Consider the following 22,546-nt stretch of genomic DNA (forward strand, 5'->3'; position numbering starts at 1 on the left):
ACTCTTCTCTCCTGGAGCTCATTTATCTGTCACGAAAGACTGTGGCTGCCAAATGGGCTAGCATGGGAGGCAAATGATTTGCTCAAGGCCACACCGTGGAGAAACAGCAGTTCTGGCACTCAAAACATGTCTCATCCCAGAGAACTGATGCCATGAAGCTCAAGAATGTTGCAGGGTTTGTTTTTTTTTTTAAGTTCTTTAATGAAATATAATTGCTTTACACTCTTGTACCAGTTTTTGAGGTACACCAAAGTGAATCACCTGTATTTATACATAGATCCCCATATCCCCTCCCTCCCTGTCCTGGCCCTCTAAAGCATGACCCATCATCAAGTTGATCTCCTTTTATTATACAGCAACTTCCCACTGGCTATTTATTTTACATTTGGTAGTGTATCTATGTCTATGCTACTCTCTCACTTCATCCCAGCTTCCCCTTCGCCCCCCACCCCAGCCCCGTATCCTCAAGTCCATTCTCTACATCTGCATCTCCACTCTTGCCCTGTCACTGGGTTCATCAGTACCATTTCTTCAGATTCCATACATATGAGTTAGCATATGGTATTTGTTTTTCTCTTTCTGGCTTACTTCGCTCTGTATGACAGTCTCTAGGTCCATCCACCTCATTACATACAGTTCAATTTCATTCCTTTTTATAGCTGAGTAATATTCCATTTTATATATGTGCCACATCTTCTTTATCCATTCATCTGTTGATGGGCATTTAGGTTGCTTCCATGTCCTGGCTATTGTAAATACTGCTGCAATGAACATTATGGTACATGTTTCTTTTGGGATTATGGTTTTCTCTGGGTATACGCCCAGTAGTGGGATTGCTGGGTCATATGGTAGTTCCATTTTTAGTTTTTTAAGGAACCTCCAAACTCTTTTCCATAGTGGCTGTACCAACTTACATTCCCACCAACAGTGCAGCAGAGCTCCCTTTTCTCCACACCCTCTCCAACATTTGTTGTTTCTAGATTTTTTGATGATGGCCATCCTGACCGGTGTGAGGTGATACCTCATTGTGGCTTTGACTTGCATTTCTCTAATGATCAGTGATGTTGAGCATCTTTTCATGTTTGTTGGCCATCTGTATGTCTTCTTTGGAGAAATGTCTATTTAGGTCTTCCGCCCATTTTTGGATTGGGTTATTTGCTTTTTTGGTATTAAGCTGCATGAGCTGCTTGTATATTTTGGAGATTAATCCTTTGTTCGTTGCTTCATTGGCAAGTATTTTCTCCCATTCTGAGGGTTGTCTTCTTGTTTTGTTTATGGTTTCTTTCACTGTGCAAAAGCTTTTAAGTTTCATTAGGTCCCATTTGTTTATTCTTGATTTTATTTCCTCTAGGAGGTGGGTCAAAAAGGATCTTGCTTTGATGTATGTCATAGAGTGTTCTGCCTATATTTTCCTCTAGGTGTTTTACAGTGTCTGGCCTTACATTTAGGTTTTTAATCCATTTTGAGTTTATTTTTCTATATGGTGTTAGGAAGCGTTCTAATTTCATTCTTTTACATGTTGCTGTCCAGTTTTCCCATCACCACTTATTGAAGAGGCTGTCTTTTTTCCATTGTATATTCTTGCCTCCTTTGTCAAAGATAAGCTGCCTATATGTGCTTGGGTTGACCTCTGAGTTCTCTATTCTGTTCCACTGATCTACCTTTCTATTTTTGTGCCAGTACCATACTGCCAAGATCACTGTGGCCCTGTAGTATACTTTGAAGTCAGGAAGCCTGAGTCCTCCAATTCCGTCTTTCCTTCTCAAGATTGCTTTTGCTATTTGGGGTCTTTTGCGTTTCCATACAAATCGTAAGATTTCTTGTTCTAGTTCTGTGAAAAATGCCATTGGTAATTTGATAGGGATTGCGTTGAACCTGTGCAGGTTTTTACACCAGTGATGTGCCCTGCCACCTACTCGCCCACTCTACCTTCAGAATCAAGCCCAAGTGTCTCACCCTTCAGCACTACTTTCCAACCTCGCCTCAGCCTTCTCCCCTGCCCCCTGAAGACACCATAACTTTGCTCAAGGCATGTGCCCGGCCTAGAATGACTTTCCTGACCAGAAGTGGAAATGCACACAGGTCTGGGTGCAGGGACAACTCAATGCCCCCAAATGACTCATTTTGCAACCACCACGTTACATTCACATATAGTAGGGCACATATGGTTAACTGTATCTAATGTCTTAATTAATCCTGCTTTTCAAATCTCAAGAAAAATTGCAATGCCCAGGGTGGAGGAATGGAAACAATTACTCTAAGCAGAGTGTTTATCAAAGGCATTCCAAGGACCTCTGGTCTCTCTAAAAGAGAGTTCTGTAGTCAACTAAGTTTGGGAAACGGAGCTCACCTCTGCCCTTGGAAAGCCAAAGCACAGAAGAAAGCCTCAGGAGCTCATCCCCTTTTCCACCCAACAGCATCTCCCAGACTTATTTCAGGGTGGAAGTCCTTTCCCACAGCGACATAACTGGTAATACGTAAAGCCCTCAAGGGAATGCTGCCATAAAAACTTCCAGCATCAGCTGACAAGAGAGAACAAGACTCACCTCTTGCCCAGGCCCCATCTATGACTCCTCTCACCTTCGGGAAACACCTACTCCTGCTCCCAATGCACGAAAGGTGGAACCCACTCTTTGGTCTGCCTGAAGACACTTTTAGTCAGCTCCACTGCCTTGTCCCTCAAGTCCAAAAACACACTGGCCAACAGATGGCATATCTTACTGCCAGCCTCAACCCAGAGATTGCCCTTCATGGTCACTGCTTGTCAGGAGAGGGACCATAAAATGCTTCCCTCCCTATGGCAGGAAGGCCAGAGCTATGCCAGCTGGGTTCTCCAGGGGCTCTAGTTTCTCAGACTTCTTTCTTCCAAGAGCCAGGTGCCTGAGTGACTGGGGAGGAGACCCTGAACTCATACTCGCTTTTCTCAGCCAGGACCCGGGTGTCCATGTGGCATGCCATTCCAGGGTATATCAGATATCTACCCTGTCTATAAAGAGATTTCCTACCTCCAGGAAAAAGCCATGAGAAGACATGTGTCCCTATTAGGAGTTGTCCTTTACTGACTGCTCTCTGAACCACTGAGTTCACAGCATTTCTTTTGTGACACCACAGTTCATCAAGTCTAGGGTACACAATTATCTAATTAGTGAACCACTAAGAATCCCCCATCCCATCACTCACCATCCACTGCAAACATAGCCAATATCAGAAATGGTAAAATAGGAACTTCTCTGGTGGTCCAGTGGATAAGACTCCGTGCTCCCAATGCAGGGCGCCCAGGTTCAATCCCTGGTCGGGGAACTAGACCCTGCATGCTGTAACTAAGAGTCTGAATGACGCAACTAAGAAGTCCGCAGGCTGCAACTAAAGATACCACATGCCACGACTAAACATGCTGCAACAAAGATCTGGCACAGCCAAAATAAATAAATACATACATAAATAAATATTTAAAAACAAATAAATGGTAAAATAACTACAAACACAGGTGTCTTCAAATCCATGAAAAACACTAAATATATTCTTCCTTTAAATCTTTTTTAGCTACAAAAATACTTATTACAACTGCTTTGACTGAAAAACCTATGATTTAAATTTTTTGAGTACAATTATGTTAAATACAAAAACTCCCACATCCAAATATAAACATATAAAGCAAAGGTTGAATGATCTAAGTTTTGCAAAAAATGTGAAGCAAAGATGTAAGGCCAAATGGAGTAGTCAAGGGAACCATGAGATGTTTTACAAGGGTGGGGTAAGAACTGCAGTCCTGAGAGGAAGAAAGTAGGTGAGCCAGGGCGTGGATCCAGGTCTCCGGCCATCTAAGGGTATTTCTCCTAACCCCACTCTATCCTAATGACTACCACTAGAATGACAGCACACCCGGAAGAGACAGGGCAGAGAAAGGAGAAAGGGAGGACCTATAATGGAGCCCTGGGTGAAGTCAGCCAAGGAGAAGCCACCTGTAGAGAAGACTGAACAGGGCCAAGAGAGATCAGGTAGGTGCCAAGTGGCTGGCTGGGACCATGGGATATGCCTCAGTGGCCAGGCAGTTAGGCCTGTGCCCAGCCCTGTGTGTTCCATCAGCACAGATGAGTAAGCAGCCCCAGGGCTTTTTCAAGTCTGTCTCAGTTATGTAAGGGTACTTTATGACAGAGAAAACAGAGGAGGGTCCCACGCCCTCAGGCTTCCCTGGCTGGCTCGGCTTCCTATTCTGCTGACCCTCAACAGCCACAGGCCTGTTGTCAGACATCTCCTAAGGAATAAACCCAGGCTGGCCAAGACTCCCACATAGCCAGTCTTAGAAAATATACACTTATTTAAACTATGCCAAGTAACATTTTAACATGTTAATAACGTGAAACATAAATAACAAACATTAAAGAAAACCCCAGGTTTCACCAACGCAAGTTATAATGCTCAATCTCAAACTGGGCAATGGAAGAGCAGAACTGTGTAGCTTTATTTTGGTTACTGAAACAAATTACGCGTATTTCACTACAGTTACCCTCAGCTTTAGAGACATTTGGGATAAGCCACGTCAGAAAAACAGAGCCAAGCCACTCCAACCTGCACCTGCCCTTCCTTCTGCAAATTCTGGCTGCTCGGGGTCCTGGGGCCCTGGAGCCCTGGCCACAGCATAGGTGTTCAACCTGGACCTACAGCCCTGAAGCAAACAGTCCCCACCATCTTGGGTACTCCTCAGACAAGGAGAGGTACTAACCTGAATGTTCTAAAATCCATGCATCTCTGAGCATCTTGGTACTGTAACTATCAGGTCCAGGCAGCACTTTGGTTGGCTATGATTCATTTTAATAGAAGGGCCACAGGAAGCAAAACAAATCTGAGTTCCACAAATCACAGGTACACTGGCATCTCTGCATTCTCAAGGCCATTTAAGGAAAGCCCCTGAACTGGGAAGTCTGAACATGCCTGAAGGTCCGGCAGTGTCCACAGTCCCCAAAGGATTCCACTAGCGGCCCCACCCTCTCAAGGACACTCAGGTGAGGGAACACTCTGGGATGTAACACCTACTTTACTCTGACAAAGCAGGAGTCCCTCAGTCCATGGGAACTCTGGACATCCTCTCCAGCTTTCAAAACTTTCAGGCTCTAGACCACTTTTCCTCTCAGGGCCTAAGGGTGAAGTGGGATATGAAAGTTCCTTCTCAGAGACATGGCCCCCATGACAAGCCAGGACTCATTTCTATAAAAACACTCTACCTGAGGGGAAGTCCCATCTCCAGGAGCTCTTGGCTGAATCCCAGTTCCAGGCAGTCTGAGGCTTCATCCAACCTCAGCCTCGGTTTTCTCACATGTAAGAAGGGGGAAAAGATGCCAATCTTGTATGATCACAGAGCCAGGCACACGCCGGACTCTGCCAGTGCTGGTTCCTCACCCGCCCCTATGGGCTGAGAGAGGACACCGTACACATTGTGAGGCTGCTGCAGGAATGGATCCAGGGCGTGTCCAGGCTCCACTCCCCCGTCCTCCTTCCCAACTGACCTTGGACGCAGCACACACTGAGGCCTTGTCTCCCTCATTTCATATCCCAAAGCAGAAACTCAAAGCATCAAAGGGAAGTGGAGAGGCCACAGGAAGAGGAAGCCAGGACCCTACAAAGGAACAAGGCCAAGGCTGGGGACCCTCAGGGACTGACTTACCTGTTAAGACCTGTTTGCTAAGAGTGGATGAAAATGTTGAGGGGCATAGAGGGTGGGGAGAACTTGCTGCAGGTGACAGCCCAAAGCCAGCACTTACCTCCTCTAAGTCTAAAAGGGATGTGCTTGATCCTGGCATATTTGCACATGAGATTCTGACCATCCTTGGAATCCTTAGTCTATTCATATAGAAATTTCTGTCCTAGCTGTACTGTAACCACCCACAACCAACCCCCTAAGGGCTGCCAGGCTAGGAATGGGAGGCAAGAAGCAGGAATCAGAGCTCTGTGTGAAGTACTCATAGCACCAGCACATGTATTTGGGGTGACAGGCTGTCCCAGCCATGGAACTCCCCCAGGGTTTCAAGTCACCCAGCCCTTCATCATTAAATACCAACACTGCCTTGCTGATCTTATAAAGCAGCCATCTTGGAAAGGAGACTTCAGGCAATGGGAACACCTGCAGCAGGCAGAAACTGCAGGAGGAAGCCTGAGATCATGGGCTCTAGATCACAGGCCACGCCACCCAGAAAGAGCCAGAAATCTTTCTAGTTTCAGCAACCCTCAGAGAAAACATGCTTCTGAGATGGAAGGCAAGCCCAGCACAAGATCTTAAACAGCCACACACCCAATGTGAGAAATCTTGATCCATAAAGTACACCCAAAAAAGAATCAAAACCACAAAACCTGGGCAGACCCATAAGGAATTCTAAAGACTACCTGCCCATCTATGCCCACAGTTAATCACCATGCCCAATGACTGGGTAACTGCCAAATGTGAAGGTTTTGGTCACTCCTCAGTCTATACTGGCAGATGACTAGTAACTGACTTCCTATTCAGTTCTCAAACATTCTCTTCAACTGCTTCACTGGTGCCTTCTCTTGCACAGTAGACCGTCAAACACTCGATTTGATAAAGATACAGCACCTGTGCTAAACATCACAAAACACAAATAGTCTCTCAACCCAAATCAGCATCCTTCCACACCTGGAGAAAGAACAGATGGGCAGAGGAGCTTCTATTACTTAGTCCCTCATCAAAGGGCAGATTTCTGCCCATGGTCTGAGCCAGCCAGCTAGGCACAGCTGAAAGACAAAACTAAGGAGCTAGACTCTCACTAGGGCCTAATTTACTAATTATATGACTGCTGGCTTCTACCATTCAGAACCCACAAGGTGGTATCTTACCCATGCAGAAGTTATGGGACTTAGAAACAGCAAGGAAAGACTCCAGAAAGATGGATGAGCACTTTCATGCCCATGTCACTTGGGTGAGCTGATGATGGCCAGCAAAGAGGGATCTCAGGAATAATCAAGAAACTGCTTTTGGTGAGAATCCCCTCACATTGCAAACCTTTTGGAGGGTCCTTTGAGCTTCAGTGGTGGCACCTTCCAACCAACACCTCGAGACAGGACAGCCCCAGGGTTCAGGCTGGGCGCTTCCCTGAATCCCCAACAGATGTGCCAGAAGGTCTTCTCAGTGGTTCATTTCACAGTGGCACAAACTGCTACCTTGTGACACTGACACTCCACTGCTTGGGCCTCTAAGCAGCCTGCCCTGGCAAAGTCCCTGCCTTCCCTCAGACCTGGTCACTGGCTCCCGGACCCTTCAGCCCCTCACCCCTCAGCTAAGCTGCGGAGCTGAGCCAACACACAGCTGTCTGTGGCTGGGTACCAGAAGCAACACCCTGGAGGCACTCGCACATGAGGTGATCAAGGCCCCCTTGGGGCAGGCCGACTGTGTGATGGGCTCCTTTGCTCAGGGAGGCAGGAAACAGTCCCTCTGATGGAGTCAGCGTCCAGTCATGTTTCAGAGGCCCCTATGGTGCTGACTCACATTCAGGGTGATCCTGTGTCTGTGCCATGGTCTATGACAATGAGATGAATCTGCTCTGTGGACAAGCTCAGCTTCTGCAAGTGATGCACATAGGCAATCACATGGCTTGGTTGCAGGGATATGATGCATGTCGATAGGAAGAGTCTCTGGCTTGAGGTCAAAGTGCCAAGATTTTGCCCCCACAGAAGGTGGGGGACCACGGTAGAAACAGGGTGGACATACTCTGCCTAGTAAAGCAGAGCCATACCCATGAGAGACAAGCATTGGTCCTGCTGCCTGACATTCAAACCAGAACATGGCTCGTGCCACAAAGACCAAGGCTACGGGATCACATGTTGAACACAACTTATTCAACTCAATCAGTGCCCCCCTGGTCTGAATTATGAAACATTTTACCTGATGTCAACTGTTCTCATCTAAAAACAAAAATTAATCATTTCCCCTCCCAAAATAAGGGACAGCTTAGCAGCGTTATAGCCACTAATAAAATTCTCAGAATCAGTCCCTCAATCCCAAGCCCTGACAATAATTATTTTTACTATCATGTTCTTTCAGTCCTTATCAATAATTTGTTTTCTAAAACATAGAAGCCTATATATTCAATACGTATTTGAGCTGACGTGTCTGGGCAAATGCCATTCTTAAAGCCTACCCCAAGGATGCCTTCCTTCGCCAACCCGCATTTCCCGGTGTGCTCTGTTCACAAGGAATCCATTCAGAGCCAGGGAACACCCACTTGAGGCAGGAAGAAACTGCAGTTCATCTCACACAGGCGGGATTGCCACAAAGCTCTCAAGCATCCAAAGAAATGCTCCTTTCATGAGCTCCCCTTCCTGGCCAAAAAGAGTGCCCATTGTTCTCAGCAGAACAATTGGGGGCCTACGCCAGCAGCTGAGAGCACAGTCCCAGGAAGGCCTGCTCCCAGTCTGCCGACATCTTGGGCTGAGAGAAATTCAACATTGTCTCCAGACAAGGAGGCTAAAGGGAAGCAGGGATGAAAAGCCATCCTCATGGGCACTACCAAAGTGAGACATCTGAGGGGACTCTAGAGGGGCAGCCCAATCATTTCACGAGATGCAAAGACTTCTCTCCTGACCACCCCAGAGAAGGGGTTAGAACATCTCCAGCCATATAATCACCTTCCTCAGCCAGTCCTACACTCAGTAAAGTCAGAGGACAGGCACCCTTAGGGAGTCGGCACCAATCCTGAGGGGAAGTCAGGGGGTAACTTATACTGTAGCCAACTTGGGACAGCTTAGGATCTGAACAGCAAAGGCAAAAAAAGCTGGCTTCTGTGGGACCTATACTCACAGACCCTCATGAATAGAGGGTGTTCTAAGATCTAAAGGCTGCTATGAGAGCAAAGAACACTCAAGACCTGGGATGAACTTTGCATATAGGCATCTAGTCTGGTCCAAAGGAGCACACGCCAGGACCATCTGCTTTAGGGTGTCCTGAGGCCTCAGGAGAAAAGAAGAGAGACCCAAAGCACAGGTCTTTCAGAAGGTCTTGCTGGCCATGAAGGTCTGGAGGCAGCCCATAGCTTACATCATCAGATCAATGGAGTCCATTTGGGAGTTAAACTGGGGTCAATAATAGCAAATTGATTCTTGAGGTAGAGCTAGAGAACAGCAGGGAAGTAATAGGTGCTGGCTGGGATGAGAACGGACAAGAGCTGTTTGGACATGAAAGGGCATCAGGTGTGGGGCAGAGCAAAGCATCCAGGACCTCAGGGTTAATCCTCCAAGCAGGCATGTCCTCTCTTCTTTCTCCTGATCTGCTTCCTTAAAGCCTGGTGTGTAAAATATAGGGAAGTCCTTGTTTTAGGAGTTGATGTTACCCAATGGGCATACCTTGCTCATGCCAAGCAGCACTTCCTCTGTCACTGTGATTCCCAAAGTTGCCACAATCTCCTGAAATACCATAACCATCAGCCCACACAGGTCAAACAAGGCTTGGCAGGTAGGCAGTACAGCTCATGGTCTGTTACAAACACTGAATTATTCTGTCACAAATGCCCATGCACATCTGACCAGTCAGCAAGTATGACAACCACATCATCTAATCTCATCAGGTCTCAGGACAGACCATACTTTGCCTATGAGTCTTCCTTAGGCAATTTGGCTACAGTCCAAATTGACTGGAAGATCAGCGCTTACCAGGGAACCTCACATGAGGCTTGGGCAAGCTTTGTCTCTTGCTACCCTGACATAGGCTGGCTTTTCTTCCTGCAAACAGGCAGGTAGGCTTTGACAATCCAAAGCAGGTTTGCAGGTACTAAGGGGGTCCTCCTTCCCTGTGCCAGCCTATTAACATTTGAGAGCCTACTATGGGACAGGAATCAAACATGCAGACTAACAAAAAAAACCAAGAATTTCAAGTACAGAAATTTGCTAAGAAGATAACACAGCGTTTTGTGAGAAATCTGCCTTCATCAGGGTGGAGGGAAAAAGCTCCAATGCTGAAATTAAGCCTGAAAGAGGTGGCTGTACCCATGCTGACAGAAGGAAAAAAGAGTCAGCAGCCTGGGGTGGGCCTTGAGCTTGGCATATCTGTGGGGCAGAAAGGGGCTGGTGTGGCTGGGACATAATATGCAAAGGGAGGGAAAGCCAGAGGCCAGATCAAATGGGGTTTAATCCTAAAGGCAGGAGGGTAGGGGAGGCTTGTTTTTAGCAGATGTAAGCTTTACAAAGATAAAGATGTCTCTTGCCTCAGTATGGAGAACAGACGGACATGATTTGGAGGTCACCCCAACAAGGTTCCTTGGCACCTCGATCTGAAATGTTCCTCACATACACAAGAATATTCGCCAGCCATTAAGTTACATTCTCAAAGAATACTTAATAACCAAGGAGAAAAACTCAAACTACAGTGAATGAAAAAAAGGTTAAAAAATAGATTCAGCATCATTTCAGGTCTGTCTAAAATGTCTGTGTGTGTATGTGACATGGACATCTCTCGATGAATGCAGAAAATGATGGAGGAGTATGCTAGTGGTAGGAACCACAAGAGATTTTCTTTTCCCCTTTTCTACATTTATCCATCATTATTCTAAGGGGGGGATAAAAAACAACTGCTTTAATGTAAAGACTTTTCAATCCTGGTTTACACATAGGGAAATCAAAGCTCCAGGAATGAAGTCAGGCTTTCTGATCTGATTCCCACCCCACACAACTCTGATGTTAAGACTGTGTGGAATGAAGAGTCACACATTTTCATCTGTTTTTCTACAGGTTAATCAGCTACTAAATGGTCTGCTTTCCACAGATAAATATGCTCAGATAAAATCCTGTTTTCCTAGTAAAATCTCCTTGCTCTCCTGGTGAATAAGCCTGTTAAATGTCTCTCTGCCAGATACAGCAAATATTCGGCTCACTGAATCAATTCAAGGCAACTTTGGTCAAGACTAATCCATGTAGAACATTCCAGTGGCCACTAGAACAAAGGTAATCACTACAGGGTTTGGATATTCAGAAGATGAAAACTGATGCTGGGTAAGAAATGTACCTCCAAAAACACCATTCTGCATCTAATAGACTAGAATCTGGCTTACTGGAGTATTATGATGATTACATGGAAATCTTTTGCAAAGACTCTACAAACTAGAAAGAGCTACATGAAAGTGAGCCAGGATCTTCAGAAGTATGACCACCTCTGAGAACACAAGGCCACCTGAAGAACAAGCCATGACCTAAAGAGAGGGAGCCAAAAGGAAAAGGAAGAGAACACAAGGAAGGTCAGGTGAGGAGTGGGTCTGCCCAGATTCAAGGGAAAGGGGCACAGACACACCTCTCAATGGGAAGAGTGGCATGGAATTTGTGACCATTTCTAATCTAGATGCTTGGGGCTTGTGGGTCAGAGAGGGGCAAGTTGGTAAAGACTCATTACAGCCTGGGTGTGCTTTGACCAAAGGAGCACAAATAAAGTGTCACTGTGCAAGTTTTCAAGCCCAGGCCTTAAAAGACTGGCAGCTTCCACTTCCTGTATCTTGGAATACTCAATCTTGGAACTAGCTATTGTACTGTGAGGAAATCCAAGCAGCTGTAGAAAGGTCTACATGGAGAGAAACCAAGGACCTTGATCAGCAGCCTCAGCTAAGCACCCTGTCAACAGGCAGCACCAACTTGCCTGAATGAGCCATCTTGGAAGTGGATCCTCCAGGCCCAGGTGAGCCACTCTAGCTAGTGCCATGCACAGCAGAGATGAGTTTCCCAGATGAGCTCTAAATCCCTGAATTCTTGGCCACAAAACTGTGAGCAAAACAAACTGGTTATTTTAAACCTCTATGTTTTTATGCTTTAAACATACCAATAAATAGCCAGAACACTATGTGAATGTAAAAGTCTAAGTGCAAAACAGACATTAAAAAATTACCATAACAAAGTATAGATTTTGGAATATTTTTAATTCATATTCAAGCCACACATCTGGGGGAAGAATGCTGGAGGGCAAGGGTCAGAAAACTATGGCCATGAGTCAAACCTGGCCTGCCACCTGTCTTTGTACAGCCCATGAGCTAAACATGTTTCCTGCAATTTTTAAACGATTGAGGGGAAATAAAAATCAAAAGATACAGTATTTCTTAACAGGCGAAAATTACATGAAATTAAAACTTCAGTCTCAGTAAAGTTTTATTGGAACAGAGCCATGCCCATTCACTTGCATATTGTCTATGGCTACTTTCATACTACACTAGCAAAGCTGAAGAGTTGCAACAGAAACTGTATGGCCAGTAAAGTCAAAAAAATACTTACTACTTTTTTTAAAAGAAAGTGTGCTGACCTGTGCTCTAGGAGATGCTCATAGCTTGAGGGGTATACCCCAACCACCCACACGGCCACCACGCAAACTCAATCAGGAGCTAGGGGAAATTCCAAGGTCCCACAACCCCAGACAAAGGTAAAGTGCTTCTTCACATAAAAGCTTCCTGTTTCACCTAATTTCCACCCTGGGTTGGCCAAGACACTCTTTTGTTACATAGATCTCATATCCCCTCGTTCTCTGGGTTGCTTCCCCAAAAGGAGATGAGATGAGGCTGAAATTTAGGTACTAATTTTTGTTTTTAAGTGACCAAATACATTAGTAAACACAGAACACCAAAGCAAAGCAAAACTCCAATATTTACTTATACCTTATTTTTTAAAAATAGGTTCAAAGCATTTAAAATTTCCATATTTCTTGGGTTTAATCCCATGGTTAATGAAAGGAGACCATTTCCTATATATAGGCCTTTCCATCAAATCCCTAACTGGATGACCAAAAGATCTTCCAGAGTACAGATAAAGGCTTTTGAATGGTGACAACCTCAAAATGGGAGCAAGAGTAAAGGTTTAGGATGCTATTCTGAGATATATGGGGACCCTCTAGTGAATGTCAGTGGCTGTCCCTCTCTTAAGGAACACTTAGCAGGTCCTGGAAGAACTGAGTTCAGAATTGCTGGAAAATTGAAAAACTAAACCTAACCTAAAAAACTAAAAAACCCTAAAACTAACACTAAAATCTGATGACACTAAATGAGATAAGAATTCTCCCTCATTTACATTTTATATCCAGTCTCACCTTGATGATTTCTCCATTGGAGGCAATTAAATCTGTTGGAATGGTCACTCGAAATGAGCGTCCGACGACAGCCGTGCCATCAGGAATGCCAACCACCGTGGGAACAGCCTCGTGGAGGTCTGAGAGTACTGAGTGCATAGACGCCTCAAGCTGGTTCTCCCAGTCCCTAACAGCCTCCGAAGGTTCACTGGGCCAGCGGGATTGAGTCACAGCCACGGAGAGCAGAAGGAGAAAGGTCCTCCCCCAGAGGGGGAGCAGCAGTGAGAGACCCAGAGACATTCTCATCCCGGGCTCAAGTCTGCTCTAGCAGATAGTCTCTCTAAGAAAGGAAGCAAGCGACGTGGTCCCAGAACTGGGTCCTCACCCTCTGCACACCTGCTCCATCCCAGAGCACCCAGAGCCTGAAAAAGAAGAAGAGTAGACTCAGACTTCAGCAAGTTTCATGGTTTCAAAGTTGAGTACAGGCAGTTACTACCCTCTAAGTGTTCCTGCCAAAAATATCTACCCTGAGTTGAATCAAGTCTCACCCTCCACTGTCCATTACAGAGCCACCAGCTACATGTGGCTACTGAATACTGGAAATGTGGCTGGTCCATTAAGTAGAACACACACAGTGGATTCTGAAAACTAAGTATAAAAAAGGAATGTAAAATACCTCATTAATACTTTAAAGGATTGATTACATATTGAAATAATATTCTGGATATAAAAATATTAAATATAGTTAAATAAATATTAATAAACAGTACATAATAAAAATATTAAATATATGATTAAACTTAACTCCACCTGTTTATTTTTTTCTTTCATGTGGCTACCAGAAAATATTAAATGACATATGTGGATCACATTATATTTCTGTTGAGTAGAGCTGCTCTAGACCTAAATTCCAGTTTACAGGAAACACAGGGTCATGATGACACAATCTAGAAATACAGGGCCATGAAGACACAATCTAGAAGACAAACCTAGAATGTGTACCTTCTATAAGATAACTGGTCTGGTCTTTCCAAATGCTGATGCCTCTAAATACAAGGGGATATTCTAGATTTAAAGACTGCAACTAGATGCAGTGTGTACACCTTGACTGGACCCTGGGTTTACTTTTTTTTTTAAACTGAAGTATAGTTGAATTACAATGTTGTGTTAATTATTGTTGTATAGCAAAGTGACTCAGTTGTACACATATTTGTACACTCTCATATTCTTTTCCTTTATGGTTTATCACAGGATATTCAATATAGTTACCTGTGCTCTACAGTAAAGCCTTGTTGTTTATCCATTCTATATGTACCAGTTTGTATCTGCTAATTTCAAACTCCCAATCCAACCCTCTCCTACCCCCCTCCACTCTGGCAACCACCAGTCTATTCTCTATGTCCCTGATTCTATTTCTGTTTCATAGAGAGGTTCATTTGTGTTGGATTTACTTTTTTAAAAAAACAAAAGACACACAAGACCAGCTCCCAAAGGAATTTTGCATGTGGGCTGGAGATTAGATTTATTGTTAATTTTCTTAGGTGAGATGATGGTGGTGTGGCTCAATAGCAGACTGTCCTCGATTTTGAAGTATTTAGAGATGAAGTATCAAAAATCTCTGCAACTCACTTTGAAATGGTCTACGGGGGAAAAAAGTGTGTGTGTACATATAGAGATAAAACAACGTTGCAAACATCACAATTATTAAGTGTTAAAAAAACTTTTGAAAAAATTGAAAAACCTAGTATTTGCAGAGAAGTGCAGCAACCACCCAGTTCTTATATCCAACATATTGCATATATTTGCAAACTCAGTGCTATTAAACAAAACTTATTTGAACTCTCTTGCCTCCCACCCCCAACAGTGCCTAAAACCCTGCACACTGTCCCCTCTCCCCCACACCAGCTTCAAGCAGCTCATGAGCCTGCTCTAAGGCTGGCAGCCACAGGATGCATTGTGGGACTTTCTGGGTGCCCACTGGTGGCCACAGCCATCACAAGCAATTTACCATTCTGGAAAAGGATGAAGCCCTGCCCTGAGCCAGGCTGTCGAGGGGCCATGTGATATTTTTTGACTTGGGTAATGCAAACTAAATAAAATTGTTGAAGAAAACAAGGCCACTGAAATAGACAGCATACTCTGAAGTCAATGCAAATCCAAGCCAATGCTAAAAGGGTTTTCTTGCTATTGATTCTGCTATTCCTGTTCTTATTTTGTTTTTGAACTAAAATTCATGAGACAGAGGCAAAACCCAAGAAAGTAAAGCAAGTCCTATCCTACCAAACCAAGACTTATCACAAAGCTGGTGTTTTTAAGGCAGTGTCACATGGGGCAGAGTAGACACTGGACTATGAAACCAGAGGGACAGCCCTCTGGTTTCAAACCACCTTGAAAAGAAGCCGTTCAAAGGCACCAGGACAAGTGGCCATCTATGTAGAAAAAAACACAATCAGGTTCTTCTGTCACTTCTCCATCAAAACAAAGATAAATTCCAGGCAGATTAGATACATAAATGTAAGAAGCAGAACTTAAACATTTTTAGAATATAGTAGAATGTCAGAATAAGGAAGGATTTCATTTTTAAAAGATATCAAAAAAACACAAAACATAAAAGAAAAAGACCACTGGACTTCCACTTCTAGGATGATGAAGTAAATGTATTTCTCCTTAGTTTCCCACTAAATACAAGGGAAAATCCTAGATATTATATATATAAAATAAACATGAGACGCTTAAAAAGTCAAGAGAAGAAGGCAGACCAGTTAGGGACCCCAGGATTCAAGGAATAACACAGTAATGAGGTCCTTGAGTTTTCTTTTTGCCTCATATACCCCAGAATTGGGAGCTAAAGAAGCTGGCAACCCAGAAATGCCAACAGATGAGACAAAAAAAGTCCTAACAAAAGTCTGTTCTCCTTAGCCAAAGGAGCAGGAAGGGGGTAGCCTAGCAAGACAGAAAACATTTAGACAATAACAGCTCTATTCTAGCAAAACACCACAGAAAAAACTGTGGCCTCACTCCCACCCATGCCGGCAAAGGCCAAGTGGGAAGCCGAGACTTCCACCCTCATGAAGCTCTAACAAAGTGCCCTAATATCTCCACTGGGGAGCCAGCTTTCATCCCCACTGACTAGTAACAATGCACTATCCTCTTCCTCCAGCCACTTGGTGTCAGTGGAAACCACATGGGGAACCTGGATTTCTATATTCCCACCCAAGCAGTAAGAAGGAGCCTCTCCCTGTCTCTGCTGGGATGGTGTCAGAGGAGGACTGGTCAAAGTCAGAACTTTACTGCTCAGCAGTAGCAAGGCTTAGGGAACTAACTCCCACCTCCACCCAGCAGTAAAAGGACTTCACCTGCCTTCAAGTGTGAACAAAGGCTGAGTGGGGAACCTGGTCTACTTAAGCTTCCCAGTAATCAGGCAGTGCCTTCCTCTACCCTTCCTCTCCTGGAGAAGTGTCAAACAAAAGCCAGCTAAAACAGAATCTACAGTTTCAGAACAAAATATAAAATTGTTCAAGTTTCAATCAAAAATCACTCATCATGGGAATTCCCCGGCAGTCCAGCGGTTAGGACTTGGCACTTTCACTGCTGCAGGCCCAGGTTCAATCCCTGGTCACGGAACTAAGATCCTGCGAGTCATGTGGTACCGGGGGGCTGGGGGGGGGGGAGCCTGTAAAAATCACTCATCATGCCAAGAACCAGGAAGATCCCAAACTGAATGAAAAAAAGACAATCATCAAAATGAAAAAGATGACAACACCAAAATGAAAAAGATAGGTAGAAAGTAAAAGGATGGGAAAAGATATATCATGCAAACAATAATTAAAGGAAAGCAAGAGTGGCTGTATTAATATCAGATAAAGTAGACTTCAGAACAAAGAAAATTATCAGAGACAGAGAGGGACACTATATAATGATAAAAGGGTCAATCCATCAAGAATACCAATCCAAACGTATACGCACCAAACAAAGAGGTTGCAGAACATGCAAAGTAAAAACCAACAGAAGTGAAAGGAAAAATAAACAAATCCACAATGCAGCTTGGAAATGTCAACATCACTCTCTCAAAAAATGATAGAGGGGGTCAAGGAAGGGAGGGAATATGGGGATATGTGTATAAAAACAGATTGATTGAACCTGGTGTACCCCCCCAAAAAAAAAATTAAAATAAATAAATAAATAAATAAATAAAAATGATAGAACAACTAGAAAGAAAATCAGGGCACCTCCCTGGTGGCTCAGTGGTTAAGAGCTCCTAATGCAGGAGGCCCGAGTTCAACTCCTGGTCAATGAACTAGATCCCACGTGCATGCCACAACTAAGAGTTCACATGCCACAACGAAGGAGCTGGCAAGCCGCAACTAAAGAGCCTGCCTGCTGCAACTAAGACCTGGCACAACCAAATAAATAAATAAAATATTTAAGATAAAAAAAAAGAATATCAGCAAGGGTACAAGACAACTAAAAAATGCTATCAACATGACTTAATCAACATTTATAGAGCACTCCACCTGACAAAAGAACATATATTCTTTTCAAATGTCCACAGAACATATACCCCAAGAGATCACATCTAGGGCCATGAAAAAAACTCAACAAATTTAAAAGAACTGAAATAATGCAGAAGTGTTCTCCAACAACAATGGAATCAAATTAAAAATCAGTAACACAAGGATAGTAAGAAAATTTCCAAACACTTGAAAACTATACAACATACTGCTAAATAATTCCTGCATCAGAGAGGAAGTCTCAAGGGAAATAAAATCTTACATTGAACTAAATATACATTTGTGAAGTTGTAGGAAAATTTGTGGAACACAGCTAAAGCAGCTCTTAGATGTGAATTTATAGCACTGAAACCACGAGAAAAAAAAGGAAAAGTCTTAAACATAATCGATGCTCCCACCTCATAAATCTTTAAAAAAAAAAAAAAAGCAAAATAAACCAAAAACAAGCAGAAGGAAGGAAATAGTAAAGCACAGAAATCAATAAAATTGAAAACAAAAACAGAAAAAAAAAATGGTTCTTTGAAAAGATTAATAAAATTGACAAATCTCTAATAAAACTGACAAAGAAGAAACAAATTACCAATACCAGGAAAAAAACAGGATATCACCACAGATCCTGCAGACATCAAAAAGGATAATAAGGAAACACTACCAAATAACTCACAGATAAATCTGATAATTCAAATGAAACAGACCAAATCCTCAAAATCTGTAATTTGTAATTTTTAAAATATATAATTTTAAAACTCTCACAAAAAGAAATCTCCAGCCCCAGATGGCTTCACTAACAAATTCTACCAAACATTTAAAGAATTAACACCAATTCTACACAACCTTTTCTAGAAAGTAGAAGGAAGAAACACTTGCCTATTCATCTTATGAAGCTAACATTACACTGACACCAAAATCAGAAAAAGACAATACCAAAAAAAAGAAAAAGAAAACAAGAAAATACAGATCAGTATCTCTGATGAACAGACACAAAATTTTTAACAAAATAGAATTTAGCATATATAAAAAGAATTATACACCATGACCAAAGTAGCACTTATTTCAGCATACAAGGCCAGTTCAATATTTGAAAATCAATCAACGTAATCCATCATATTATCAGACTAAAGAACAAAAATCACATGATCATATCAATTGATGTAGAAAAAGTACATAACAAAACTTAATGCCCAGTCATGACAAACACTCTCAGAAAAAGAAGAATGGGGAGAACTTTCTCAGTTTAATAAAGCGTAGTGTTAAGTGCCACATTTCTCAAGAGGGGGACACCAAATCACCACATGCATCAGTTCCAAAAACCACTTAACTCCCAGTGACCTTTGTGAGGTCCTCTACCAGGAAAGGCAAGAAAGGAAACACCCAACTCTTCAACACCTGGTGTTCACCAAACCCTGGGTGGAGGTCTTCTCGTCAGACCCTTATAAACTGCTCCCAAATTTAAGGCTTTTGTTCAAGCTCTTTTCTGTGCTGTTTTTAAATATCTCCCAGTTTCTTAATTGTCTGTGCCTTTGTACCACCTTTTATTTATTTATTTATTTATTTATTTATTTATTTATTTATTTATTTATTTATTTTTTATAGCTGTGTCGGGTCTTGGTTGTGGCATGCAGCATCTTCGTTGAGGCATGCAAGATCTTTCGTTGCAGCGCATGGGTTTTCTCTTCTCTAGCTGTGATACATGGCTCCAGGGCATGTGGGCTCTCTAGTTGTGGCGCACAGGTTCCAGAGTGCATGGGCTTTCTAGTTTGCGGCACATAGGCTCTCTAGCTGAGGTGCACGAGCTCTTGTGGCACATGGGCTTAGTTGCCCCACAGCATGTGGGATGTTAGTTCCCTGACCAGGGATCGAAGCTGCATTCCCTGCATTGGAAGCCAGATTCTTTACCACTGGACCACCAGGGGAAGTCCCTGTACCCCTTTTACAGTTTACTTTATCATTTAATTTTTTTTAATTTTCTAGGTCTTTTGTTTTATACTATCTTAAATTGTAACTTTGGTGTCTTCTTTACTGTTGTATAGTACTTTCTATAAGGCCTTTTCCCTTCTTATACATATTAACTATTAGTTAGTAAATGGCTCAGCTCAACCAACACCCCACAAGACTGTAAGCTGTAGACAGGAAGCGCAGGAATGCCAACTGTTGCAATCACTGATGTGTGCCAAGCACACACCTAATAAATGAATGGAAAGGATATAGGACTTTTTTTTTTAAATATTCTTCCGATGTCTACTCTTTTATGTACTTACTTTTCTACTTATTAGATCCAGTTGATCTTTTACTTTTCTAATCTGATTCTCCATTTAAAAATTCTCAGCTTATATGAAAACAGCAACAGTATGAGACACACCCTGTCCTACCAGGAACATAAGCTCAGTCTGCTATCTGTGGACATATGACGACACAGGGTATCTGTTTCATGGGCATGACTAAGTGCTCTGCATTTAGCAAGTGGGCAGTGTCCAGGGCACTACTCCAACTGCTGCTATGCTGGATTTCCATGTTCTGGGGAGAAAAGATTTTTTTACAAATTGGCAAAAAGCAGCCTTGTATCTTTCTGAAACTGGCTTCCTATAAACAAGGATCATCTCCCTGTGCTGGGAACTTGTCAGACTGCATCCAAACACCAGTATTAGGACATCCCTCTGGAAGGCTTTTCACATAGTCTCATACTCACACACTTGGTCATCTAGAGATGGAGGCACTACAGAGATCCTCCTCCTCACTTTTCAGAACCAAGGCCTAAAGACAGGTAAAACTCAACCACAGTCACACAAAGCCTGTGGCCAGAACATGGTGGGAGAAGTTACTCAGGAACCAGAGAAAGACTGCGGTCAGAGTCACCCAGTCTTCCTGACACAGACACTCATTTTAACACTGCACATCCACATTCACATTATACCCTCTGAACACCAGCAACTGCTAAGGGTAGCCCAAGAATTGTCTCAGCTGAACTCACCACTGTTCGACTGATAGACACTACCGAAGCTCTCCTGCTGAGAAATGGGTAGTGAGAATGGGTAACTCATTCCTCTGTGCCAGTCCCCAGTGCAATGTCCGCCACTAAGTCTGAGCTCAGCACTGCTCCAGACCCCAGCAAAATCCAACTCTGTGAAAAAAGACCTTCCCAGAGCCTTGGTGACGCCCCTGGCATTCTGAACATCTGCTCAACAAGCCATGATATACAATGTGAAAAATGGGCATACTTCGTTTCTCCAACTATGACTCTCCAGTGATGGGCAGAAATAAAAAGCCAAGTTTTCAGCAGTGCCTAAAAGGTGGTGTCCTTTAAATAAAATACATACAATCTGCCCTGGAGGCAGGTGTATTAAAGTTTACCAGATCAGTCAACAGGGAAACAACTAGAGAATCAAAAGCATTATACAGTGATAGGTGAGGACCCCAGACATCTGCGGGATCCCTGGGAACTAGAGGATTCCCTGTGGAATTCCAGCTGCAGGAGAGAAGCAGCTTTGTTCCACTAAGGCTACCTCCCAGAGCTAATGAATGCCGCATACATGGAGGAGGCTCAGTCAATAAAAACTTTCCACTCAAAAAACGAGAGGAACAAATGTATACATGACACTAACTCAATTCATAGTAAACTTACTGTTTCCTCATGTGCATAAAAACCCAGAGAATGAAAGTTTAAAATATCTTGACTACAAACTCTGAAAGAATGGCTCCCTACTAGTTTTTACTTTCTAAGAATGAAGAAAAATTCTGTGATTCAATCCATTATTAACCACACAAAATGAGGAAGAGGCAGTCCATCCCACCACTCACAGGAAATCCTAAATCTCTAATAGCTATATTACCTAAAAATAGTATGTAAACGTCAAATTGCTACCATTCACCATGGTAATTAAAACTTTTAAGGAAAATGGGATTTTCTTTTTAAAACCACACTAAAATAATAGAATTCCATGACTTTGTTTTAAATGGTCAACAGGAATAAAACTGAAACAACCACTTTAGGTTCCATCTAGCAAAAAGGCTTTTGTCCAGACACTCAGAAGTTAAAAGTAAATGTCAAATGTCAGTCTAATATTAATATAAAAATTCTAGAGGGTTAACCAGTTAAAAACTGCTAAATCTGATCGCCAACAGGATGTACTCAACACAATGGAAAACAATAGTGTGAAGTCACTGTTTACTTGGGCTTCAAATACCAAAAAGACAGGCGGATTTCTCTGCTTTGGGTTTAAAACAGGATTTTTTCACACCTTGGCATCAGATGAGGAAGGTGCTGAGCCAAGTCACTGGTGAAGATGCAAGGTGTCACCCTAAAATCATTCACAGCTCAGGAGGCAGATGAGGTTTCCCTGACATGAGGCAAGTTCCTGTCCAGCCTATATGCTGTGGGAGTATCATCAGAGGTGTGGGGGGCAGCCTGCGAAGACATCAGGGAGCTTGGGAACCCACCAAGAGTCTAGGGCCACATACATAGCAAGAGATTTAAAAGTAAAAATATGTGGGAGAAAAAAATTACCACCTGTGAGAAGCAAGCACTACTCAACAGCCTATCAAACAGAAAAGTTATTTGAACGCTTTTCTCACTTGGAAAAATTGCAAATTCTCAGTTATCACAGATACCAAAAGCAGAGGTCCAGGAAGGGCAGCGGTCTCTGCTGACGGTGGTTTCGTTTTCTCAACAAAGGCAGGAAGGAAGTAAAGGCTTTCTACCTGGGTACAAACTCACTCAGGTGCAAACACATCCCAGAAGAAGGGAAGAAAGACATGCTTCAGAAACCAGGGCTAAATGGCCATTCTCCACTGGACCGTGGTTTTTAACCTGGGTAGATTTTTAACATCTTATGTGATAAAGCTCACTGAAAAACAGTTCCTTCTACACTCCACTGAACTCCATATGCTGCTGTTAAACATTACTCAGTACTCAACTGTATGCTTAAAACAGTTAAGATGGTAAGTTTTATGTTGCTTTACCACAATTTTTTAAAAATTTAATGGTTAAGGTGGCAAATTTTATATT

General features: G+C 43.0%; 1 protein-coding gene across 4 annotated transcripts in view; it reads right to left on the reverse strand.

Annotated features, from left to right (window-relative positions):
- Positions 1-22,546, reverse strand: part of DAG1 (dystroglycan 1) — a 56,696-nt gene that overhangs the window by 4,943 nt on the left and 29,207 nt on the right. For 3 of the 4 annotated variants that reach the window (XM_057705327.1, XM_057705326.1, XM_057705325.1), the window contains exon 2: positions 13,055-13,455. The exons of the other annotated variant lie outside the window; for it this stretch is intronic. In XM_057705327.1, coding sequence (XP_057561310.1) covers positions 13,055-13,339 — 285 coding nt within the window. In that variant the 5' untranslated portion in view covers positions 13,340-13,455. The remainder of the gene's footprint in view (positions 1-13,054; positions 13,456-22,546) is intronic. 4 annotated transcript variants of the gene reach the window in all.

This window comes from Hippopotamus amphibius, chromosome 13 (genome assembly GCF_030028045.1).
Source record: "Hippopotamus amphibius kiboko isolate mHipAmp2 chromosome 13, mHipAmp2.hap2, whole genome shotgun sequence".
NCBI classification, from domain to species: domain Eukaryota; kingdom Metazoa; phylum Chordata; class Mammalia; order Artiodactyla; family Hippopotamidae; genus Hippopotamus; species Hippopotamus amphibius.